General features: G+C 38.7%; 1 protein-coding gene across 6 annotated transcripts in view; it reads left to right on the top strand.

The window, feature by feature from the left end:
• Positions 1 to 10,381, top strand: part of TMEM161B (transmembrane protein 161B) — a 77,525-nt gene extending 67,144 nt beyond the window's left edge. For 4 of the 6 annotated variants that reach the window (XM_062212429.1, XM_062212433.1, XM_062212434.1 and 1 more), the window contains 4 exons: positions 214 to 327; positions 6,399 to 6,573; positions 7,941 to 8,037; positions 9,181 to 10,380. In XM_062212429.1, the coding sequence (XP_062068413.1) occupies positions 214 to 327; positions 6,399 to 6,573; positions 7,941 to 8,037; positions 9,181 to 9,458 (664 nt within the window). In that variant the 3' untranslated portion in view covers positions 9,459 to 10,380. Of the gene's footprint in view, positions 1 to 213; positions 328 to 6,398; positions 6,574 to 7,940; positions 8,038 to 9,180 lie in introns of all 6 variants that reach the window. The other 2 variants (XM_062212430.1, XM_062212428.1) reach the window with 2 other exon arrangements.
• The last annotated feature ends 428 nt before the right edge of the window (positions 10,382 to 10,809 follow it).

The raw sequence follows: 10,809 nt of genomic DNA on the forward strand, positions 1-10,809 counted from the left end.
ATTATGCTAATTTGAAGAATTAAGGTAATACCATAGTTTCTCAGCTGAAATCTGTTAAATGGTGATGATAAACACAAAATTGTATGACAGTAGTACCTTAATGTAGAATATTGCAAATAAGTTCTTACCTTCATTTTAGTAACACCCAACTTTTATAGTTTATTAATGTATTTTGTTTCTAGATTTTTATATTTATTTCTTACATACTTTCAGAACATTACTTCATATCAACTTCTTGGCACCTTTATTTATGGTTCTGCTCTGGGTAAAACCAATCACCAAAGACTACATTATGAACCCACCATTGGGTAAAGAAAATATTCCTTTGTAAGTATGGGTACCCAGGACTAATTTTCGTTTCATTATATAATCTGAACTGTTTTCCTAAATGTCATTTACTATATTTAAATTTTTAATGATAAAAAATTAGGACACTGTGTTTTTCAGACATTAATAGAAATGCTGAACATTAACAAATGCTAAAATGTGTGTTATAAAATTGAAGCTATGACCATCATAGCTTTTGGGGATCTTTGTAAATAATATTATCTTGTACTAACTACACTTGTGTACTTGTTTTTTCAGTTGTGAAAATTATAGAAAAGAGTACTATAAAAAAAAAGAACAGCCCCTACATTTAACAGTTGTTAGCATTTTGCAGATTTGCTCCATCCTTTTTTATTTCTTCTTTTCTTGCTTTTTTTTTTTTTTTTTGTTTTCATTTTTGAAACACAGAGAGATAGGGAGAGCTTCCATCCATTGGTTCACATCCCATATGCCCACGGTGGCCAGGTCTGACTGGGCCAGGCTAGGCTAGGCTGAAGTTGGGTACTCAATCCAGGCCTTCCACATTTGTGTCAGGAATTCAGTCAGTTGAGCTATTATGGCTGCCTCCCAGAGTCTTCATTTGCAGGAATCTGAGTCAAGAGTTGGAGCCAGGAATTGAACCCAGGTATTCCAATGTGGGACTCAGATATCTAAACCATTAGGCTAAATGCTGCCCAGGTTTTGTTTTCTGTTGAAGTATTTTTCAAGTAAACTAGAGACATGACATTCTCACCCCAGGTATTATAGTTTCCATCTCTAAAATACATATTTTCCTCAATAGCTATATTATCATCACACCTAATAAAGTTAAAAACAATGCCTTGACATTATTTTCTAATACTAATTTGTATTTGTCCAATTAGAAAAATATATTTTAAAAGAGGGAGGTGGTAGGAAAACACAGAAGCAGGTTTTTTTTATTTTAAAAATTTTATTATTTTTAAAAATTTATTTGAGAGGCAGAGTTACAGACAGAGAGTGAGAGAGAGAAAGGGCTTCCATCCTCTGGTTCACTCCTCAGATGGCCGCAGAAGCCGGAGCTGGGCCTATCCAAAGCCAGGAGCCAGGAGCCAGGAGCTTCTTCTAGGTCTCCCACTCAGGTACAGGAGCCCAAGCACTTGGGCCATCTTCTGCTGCTGTCCCAGGCTATAGCAGAGCTTGATTGGAAGTGGAGCAGCCGGGACTTGACCCGGTGTGCATATGGGATGCCAGCGCCACAGGTGGAGGCTTAGCTCACTATGCCACAGCGCCAGCCCCTTAAGATTTATTTTTTTATTTATTTGAAAGAGTTACAGAGAGGAGGGGAGAGAAAGAGCGTGAGCGAGCGCATGCGAGAGCACAAGCGATTGAATTTTCAACTGCTGGTTCACTTCCCAATTGCCTGCAACATCAGGTGCTGGGTCCAGCTGAAACCAGGTCCTAGAGCCAGGAGCTTCTTTCAAGTCTCCCATGTGGATGCAGGAGCCCAAGCACTTGGCCATCTTCCGCTGCTTTCCCAGGCTCATTATCAGGGAGCTGAATGGGAAGTGGAGCAGTCAGGTCTTGCACTGGCACCCATATGGGATTCCAGTATCATAGGCACTGGCTTAATCTGCTATGCCACAACACCGGCCCCAGAAGCAGTTTATGAAGAGGTATTAATTAACTGTTCTTGATATATTACCCTTGTGTAACTATGTTGGTGTAATAGAAAGATTCAGACAAAACTAGTTCAAACTCCATCTCTGCCCCCTCACTAAAACTGCCACTTGAGGCAGATTATTTAACTTCACCAAGCCTATGTTTACCCATTTGGAAAACAAAGATAGTAGTGTATCTTACCTCACAAGATTATTATTGGAATTAAGTAAAAGAACATATGATGTAGCCAGCTGGAATTACATGCTTAATAAATGTTCCTTTTAGTGCTTTGCCTCTGAAATTAACGTAGAAAACCTTGACTAGTTGCTGACTCCCCATTGTGCATTTCCTATTATGTGTTTCTCCCAGATCCTGGTGCAGATTTGTCTTGTAGTAGATAGTCAGCAATGACCATGACCATGTTCTTAGAGTTAATCCTATTGAACTTGGGAAATATCCACTGAAGAAGTAATGTTTTCCGCACATACAACTAAACCTTAGTGGTAATTTAACTTGATAGATTCCCTAAATATTTAAAAGTACATCTCAGGATCCTGGGGTTCTAGACAAAATCTCAAAGAAACTTAAAATTCATGTCTTTGATACTGAAGCCATTCCCAATTCTTCCTGGGCATTTGTCTTAGAAACTGGATTTCATATTCTATGATTATGTTATCAGTATATTTTCCTTAGTTAAGTTGGGAAAACAGAGAAACTAGCATTTATGATATACTCTTCATGTACGTTTATTATGCTAGATAGTGGTGCTTTTACATATTTTATCATTCAGTCTTAGAGAAGTTTCTAGTTTGTGCTTGCTGGTCCTATCTCGTGTTTTTAGGTGAAACAACAGACTGAGAACTTTTACCCGGCATATTTGCCATATATAAACATTAGGTGGTCATACCCACATTTCATTTCCCACTTTTCAGGTTGATTACACTTTGTTCAGATTTATTGGTAGTGAATACCTTGCTTAACAGAAACAGACATCAGGAACTTTTCCCTTGGGTAGGTATTAAATTAGAGGATACTGTTTGTTCTGCACCAGCCTTGAGTTGTCGCCTTTCAGCTGTCTGTCTCCTTGTCCCATCTGCATTTCAGACCTGTTTCATAAACAGTTCCAACACAATTTCTCTGCTTCATTCTATTCTCCTTTTATTGTGAATTAGTGATTAAGTGTTTAGGCACAACTGACTTGATTTTGTTTAAAATCCAAAGTCCATGTGGTCTATTGTGAAAGAATGACTGTCCATCAGTCACAGAGTGGGATGAAGGAGAAAGCAAGTGACAGGTTCTTTTTCTGTCAGAGACAAATTCATTTGTGGAAAGATCTTATTTGTAGTCAAAGACAAAGTGATGATGCAGCTCCAACCCGGAAATGTATTTAATTCCATTCATGCTATATCAAGGGGAAAAAAGTGGGTAAACAGATTTCATGTGTGCACTAAACACATGAAAAGGAAACCAAAAAGAACATCTGCAGTGAAGCCCAGAACAGCACCAGGAATTCTGGGAAATTTCTATGCTGTTCTTTACCCCAGTCAAGCTGGTTCTTTAGCTACCTCACCAGATCAGCTTATCTTTATGATCTTGCTTCAATAATCTGAGCATACTATTTAATGATTATTATCCTGAGCCCTGAACTCACAAAATAAGCTAATAGTTTTCTGATTTATTGCCTTATTTTTGTTGCCTTTATTCCCTTTGTCTGTTATCCTCAGAGGCTACGAAATGGCTTGTTTGGGGGATACTATTTGATTTCTCCCCTTGTTGCACAAGTCCAGGGAGCACAGAATTGTTCATAGGTCCCCTGGAGAGGTTCAAGGCTGTGGATGCAGTGTTGTTTTCACATAAGTACTCCTTAATCTTGTTGGTTTCACAGGGAATGGACTGATGAAATGTTGTGCTTTTATCCTTCCTAACAGTGAGCTTTTCCACTGGAATTTTTTAGAAGATTTTTTGTTGTTTACTTTAAAGGCAGGATTATAGAGAGAGAGGGAGGGAGAGAGAGGGAAGGGGAGGGAGAGAGAGAGAGAGAACGAACTTCCATCCTCTGGTTCACTCCCCAAATGGCTGGAATGGCCGGGGCTGGACCAGGCCAAAGCCAGGAGCCAGAAGATTTCTTCCAGGTCTCCCACATGGTTGCAGGGGCCCAAACACTTGGGCCATCTGCTGCTGCTTTCCCAAGTGCATTAGCAAGGAGCTGGATCACAAGTGGAGCAGCCAGATCTTGAAGCAGTGCCTATATGGGATGCTGGCATCACAGGCAGAGGCTTAACCTGCCTCTGTGCTGGCCCCTCCATTGAATTTTATGTCCATATGCACTCATGACCTTGGAAAAGGAAACATAGCCCAGGTTTATCTTGTCCTCATTTCTGACCTCCTTGCATATAGTTCAAACAGAATTGTATGCTCTTATGCCTTCTCTGCATTCTCTGTTTCCAGTACTAGTCATTAATGTTGTTCCCCAAGCAACTTGTTGAATACTGTGGCTTTTGCTCTTTCATAGGTGCTTCTGCTGGACGGAGGGACTGAGTGATAATTAAACCTGTTTTGGGGGTGATCTGTTAAGAAGCTTTTTAAATCTTTTCTCATTTGTTTTTCCTTTTATCCACTCATTCTCCCCTCATTTTCTTAAGAATTTCAGGAAGGGGCCAGCACTGTGGTGTAGCAGGTAAAGCCGCCACTTGCAGTGCTGGCATCCCATATGGGCGCCGGTTCAAGTCCCGGTTGCTCCACTTCTGATTCAGCTCTCTGCTATGGCCTGGGAAAGCAGTAAGAATATGGCCCAAGTCCTTGGGCCCCTGTACCCATGTGGGAGACCAGAAGAAGCTCCTGGTTCCTGCCTTCGGATTGGCTTAGTTCTGGCTATTGCTGCCAATTGCGGAGTGAACCAGCAGATGGAATACTCACTTTATCTCTCTCTCTCTCTCTGCCTCTCCTCTTCTCTCTGTGTAACTCCTTCAAATAAATAAATAAATCTTTAAAAAAAAAAAAAGAATTTCAGGGAGACCCTTCTAGGTTCCAGATCCTAGCAGGCAGTATGCATCTCAGCAGGCCTATTAAGTGCCTGATACGTTCTAAAGATTAGTGTAGATAGCAAAGATGGTCCAGGTCTCATTTTTAAATTGCTGGGTATTCCTTTTCTTTTTTCTTTTAAGATGTCTTTAAAAAATTTATTAGCAGAGTTACGGAGAGTGAGAAAGAGAAGCAGAAAGAGATCTTCCATCTGCTGATTCACTCCCGAAATGGCTACAACAGCCAGGACTAGGCCAGGCCAAAGCCAGGGTCCAGAAGCTGAAGTCTCCCATGTGGGGTACAGGGCCCCAAGCACTTGGGCCATCCTCTGCTGCTTTTCTATGTGCATGAGTAGGGAGCTAGATCAAAAATGGAGCAACCAGGACTAGAACCAGCACCCATTTGGGATGCTGGGTGCTACAGGCTGAGCCACAGCACCGGACCCCCTAGTCCTTTATCAAAGCAGAAACCATATATTTTAAAAACATGACACCAGCATTCCATATGGGTGCTGGTTTGTGTCCTGCTGCTCCACTTCCAATCCAGCTGCTTGCTAATGCCCTGAGAAAGGCAGTGGAGGATGGCCCAAATACTTGGGCCTCTACCACCATGTTAGAGACCTAGATGCAGCTCCTGACTTCAACCTGGCTCAGCTCTGGTCATTGCAGCCACTTGGGGAGTGAACCAGCAATGGAAGATCGATTTGTCTATCCATAATGCTGACTTTCAAATAAATAATTAATTTTTAAAACAAAAAAATGAAATCCCTAAAGAAATAGAAATCATCTCTGCATTCTAAAGTTCTTTAAGGAATCCTCACCAATAGTCTAGTTTTTGAAACAGTATCCTACAGGCACATCTTTTTACCTGAAATCCTAACCCTAGCTTTGAGGAATTGCTCAGAACCAAGCTAGCTGCTACACAGAGCAGGCTAGGTGACTTCTTAAAGACAAATCTGAGGCATCTGATTTCTTCATACATCAAAACTCTTGATTTTCCAGTGGTCCTAATTAGATAGCAAAGTAAAAATCCCATTAAAATACATACATGATTAGATAAAACTGTACCTAATAATAAGTGGATCATTGATTTCTCTCCTGTGGATTCCTTATTTCCACCCATCTCCAGTTTATAAGCCCCCAACTTCTCTTTTCATATCTTTTTGTTCCCCATGGAGGGTGGTAGATAAAGCGTCTTAAGTACTGCTCCCTATTTTTTCTCTTTTCACATGTTACTTAAACACTTTCATGATGCATTTATCCAGTTTGGTTATACAAGTGAAAATATTATGTATTTAAGTTCATAGTAGAATGAGATTCTTCCATGTCCCTGGGTGTGGCTAAGTTAATTGTTTTCTATATGTTGAACATTAACGTAGAACTAGCATATTGTGGTCTTTGAGAGCACCATATCAACTTTTTGATCTATAGAATGACAGAAGCTACATTCGACACTCTGCGCCTCTGGTTAATAATCCTGCTGTGTGCTCTGCGGTTGGCAATGATGCGTAGTCACTTGCAAGCATATCTAAACTTAGCCCAGAAGTGTGTGGATCAGATGAAGAAGGAAGCAGGACGAATAAGTACAGTTGAGCTACAGAAAATGGTAAGTTTTATACCATATCAAAATGAAAAATAGTGAACACTGTGTTATAAAAACCAAAAGAAATTGTTTCCTTTAGTAGGTGGTAATGCCACAGTATTCTGATTGTAAATAAATGGGACAGACCTAAGCTGATAGATACCAAGAACACCTTGATTGGTTTTTTTTAAAGATTTTATTTATTATATTATTTGAAATGCAGAGTTACAGAGAGACAGAGGCAGAGAGAGAGTCTTCCATCCGCGGGTTCACTCCCCAAATGGCTGCAGCAGCCAGAGCTGTGCTGATCCGGAGCCAGGAGCTTCCTCTGGGTCTCCCACGCTGGTGCAGGGGCTCAAGGACTTGGGCCATCATTTACTACTCTTCTAGACCGTAGCAGAGAGCTAGATTGGAAGTGGAGCAGCTGGGACTCGAACCAGCGCCCATATAGGATGCTAGCCCTGCAGGCAGTGGCTTTACCAGCTACACCACGTCTCTGGCCCCTTTGGTCTGATTTTGTACTGAGTGAAGAAAGGATCTCAATTCCTCTTCCTTTCTTAAATGTGTTAATTATATTAATAGTTGTGTTGTACCAATCTGTGGTATGCCTGCTCTTTCTAAATGAAACCCCTCTGATTTGAAAGACATTACAGATGTTTCGACTTTGTGACTTAAGGGGTTGGAAATACCAGTTTTGGTAACTAAGTTTAATCCCTTTAGCATTACTCCATGTACTTAAACATGGAATGTGTTGAACTTAATAGGGACTCCAGAGAAGGAAAATGCTAGGAATCTACCTACCATTGTAGTGGACCTGTAATGCGATTGTGTCCTTTTTAGAGATTAGATGTTGATCCTCCACATTTTTTATTCTCTTTCATATTCAGGGGTATTTATCAAATGTAAACAACTTTTTTTTTTGTTTTACCTTTTGTGTGTCTTCGTAGTCTCTATTATTTGACCTCAATGGAATATATTCATGTAGAATGGGGATTTAATATTTTTATAAGAAGTTTACACTCATATAACTCTGCCTCCTCTTGTTATTTAGTTTGATGTTTTACATAGCTATCCGTAGACATTTTAGCACTTGTTTAATCTTTGAAGTGTAAGTGAATGTATACCATTTGATTTTTACATACATCTTGTACGAACTTCTTAAGAAAGAAATTTATTTTAATATTTTCACATTCTAGAAACCTTCAAACTGAGCCTTTCTGAAGTCAGTTTGAGGACATTTATAATGAAATGCAAACTTATTAACATTTAGTTTCCTTTCTATGAAAAGGTTTATTTATCTCTTAGCATTTCAGTTTGACAGTTACATGAAAGTTTAAATCACTCCTAACATGGCCGCTGTAATAGATACTTAAGAATGTGGTTGGTTGCAGGTGGCTCGAGTCTTTTATTACCTTTGTGTCATTGCACTGCAGTATGTGGCACCTCTGGTAATGCTGCTTCACACGACTCTGCTTCTGAAAACACTAGGTAGGTGCTCCCTGGCAGCTGGGCATCACCCTTCACTCTCTACATGTACCTAATGCTTTTGTGTTACCCACAAGGAAATAGGCCTCTTAAAATTGTTCCTATCTTTAATAGTTTTAAGAGGAAGCATGGGAAAGTTTTAGCTGAAGAAGCTGATCTGCAATAGCATCATCTTGACTTTGAAAATTCAGGCCCATGTGGTTTTATAACTATATGCTTTACTCACAAGAATTATTACTAAAGGTTAATTCTCAAATTTACCCAACAACTTGAGTGAGCTCTGTTGGTCTTAGTTATAAAAGGTTGATTTAAGGTTTTGTTAGTGCCTAGTGTTTAAATTATTGCAAGGAACTTAGAGACTTGCTTTCATTTACAGAATCGTCTTGTAAACTGTATTTTAGATAACTTGGGTTGAAAGGGTATTGCTTTCTCAGTGGATGTTCTTCTGCAAGTCTTTTCACTAAGCTGTCCAGTCCCTATGCAGTGTTATTCAAGAACTGTTCATTATTGCATTGATCATTTCCCTTTTCTTAGATCAGGTAGTCTGCCAATGTGGAGCTGAAGAAGTGAAAAGTAGTATTGTGTGTGCTTAGAATATACCATAGGGCTGATGATAGGTGTAAATGTCCTTTTAAAATGTATGAAAGGTAGAGGGATAGGCAGCTTAGTTGTAAATTATGTGACTCATATCCTATCCAATGTAGAAATGTCTGTGATGAAAAAATTTCTGGAAGCTATTAATAGTTTCTCATATTGTAATCATAGGTGGTTTCTGAGAAATAAATGTATTCTGATGTTGTAAGAGGTAGAAAAGATTTCTAAGAAGTCATTGAGTCTGTCCCTGTCACTGGTATAGAGGTACTTGATTCATGTCTTACACAAGGAAAAAATTGTTTTTATTAAATTACCAGATTTTATTTCAGTTAATTGAAAGCAGTTATACAGTTTAATTATACTAGGTACATTTTTAATGAATGTAGAATGATTGTTATTTGTACTTTGTTTTCAACATAAAGTGACTTACTGTGCCACTAATTTCATATTCTTAATTTCAAATTTAGGTTAAATTTTTTTTTTTTTTTTTTTAAGTAAGAGACCTTGGAAGTAGTTACTCTTCAAATTTTATTTGCATCTTAAATTTTCTAGGTAATCACTCCTGGGGAATTTATCCAGAATCTGTCTCTACCTTACCAGTTGATAATAGCCTACCCTCCAATTCTGTTTACTCTGAATTACCATCTGCTGATGGAAAGATGAAGGTAACTGTTACGCAAATAACAGTGGCACTGAGCAGCTTAAAAAACATTTTCACTCCTCTTCTTTTCCGAGGACTTCTGTCCTTCCTGACGTGGTGGATTGCTGCTTGCCTTTTTTCTACAAGCCTCTTTGGGCTCTTCTATCACCAGTATCTGACTGTGGCGTGAATCTCAGTTAACAGAAATGGATATCCAATTCACACTTAAAATTCAAGTATGTATGCCCTTGAAGGGCTGACAAAAACCAGAAAAGAGCAAGTACAAAGGAAAAACCATATCAGACTATCTTGTTTTAAATGTTTCCTCTGTATTCTCAGGGTGAATTAATGTTATAATATTTAAAAATCACAGAAGAAATTGTTAACTGTTATACTGTGGCACTGGGATTTTAACTCTTTGTATTTACTGATGTGAGAGGGCTATCTACAAGGGTAATACTTCTGATTACCTTGGTTTACAGAAACCTCTAGCAGTCTTTGAAACTTCTCATATGACTCCAGTTATTGATTCATTGCTCTTTGTGGTGTTAAGGTACTGTTAATAGTCATGGTGGCTGCCTATAGAACAATCTTCAAACTGAGCCATGCGTTAAGGGAGGGAAAGGAGCTAGACATTTCTGTTGGTAGCATATTAGTTACTATTCAGATGACAACAACAAAAACCAACAGAAAGAAAGAGATAGCTACTGTATATTACAGTAAGGAAAGCTGCATAGTTATTTTAAATTTTAATGGTGATATACATGAATATCTAAAAGTACTGTTGCTTGAGAATAGCAAGAGTATTGTTTTAAAATATATTCCACCCAACTTGAGAGTTCTCTACAAATGATTGGCCATGTGAACATTTGCAATCTTATTGTTAGGTTTGGGCTTTTATTCTCTGTTCCTAAATAGTTCCTATTAATGGTCTAAAAATATTTATCAATACTGATCAGACCTTTAAAAATTACTTTGTAATCCTGCTGACTACTTGTATGTATTGTATATATATTATATATTAAATATATAATATATTGAGATTATAAGAGATGAAAATATTGGATCCTTGTAATATTTTAAGTTGATGAATGTATATTAAAAAGTGATTTGAATGAGATGTATTTGTATCTAGAAATTTTATTTCTGTCTGGAATGAGATTAAAATCCATCTTGAAAACTCAACAGTTTGCAGTATATTTGTGTTGCCTTTGTGTGAGAGTGCTTAAAATTTTATGGACACTCTGAAGATTTCTCCCAAATTAGAATTCTCCTTTTTTTTTTTGTCATTTTGAAAAATCAGAACCTTTCCCTCCCTTACCAAGTCTACAGGTACCATTTAAACCCTCCCCCCCTTTTTTTTAACAGGCAGAGTTAGAGAGAAAGAGAGACAGAGAGAAAGGTCTTCCTTCTGTTGGTTCACCCCCTAAATGGCTGCTACGGGCAGTGCTGCACCAATCTGAAGCCAGGAGCCAGGTGCTTCTCCTGGTCTCCCATGCGGATGCAGGGCCCAAGCACTTGGGCCATCCTCCACTGCCTTC

This window comes from Lepus europaeus, chromosome 15, assembly GCF_033115175.1.
Source record: "Lepus europaeus isolate LE1 chromosome 15, mLepTim1.pri, whole genome shotgun sequence".
Classification (NCBI taxonomy): Eukaryota; Metazoa; Chordata; class Mammalia; order Lagomorpha; family Leporidae; genus Lepus; species Lepus europaeus.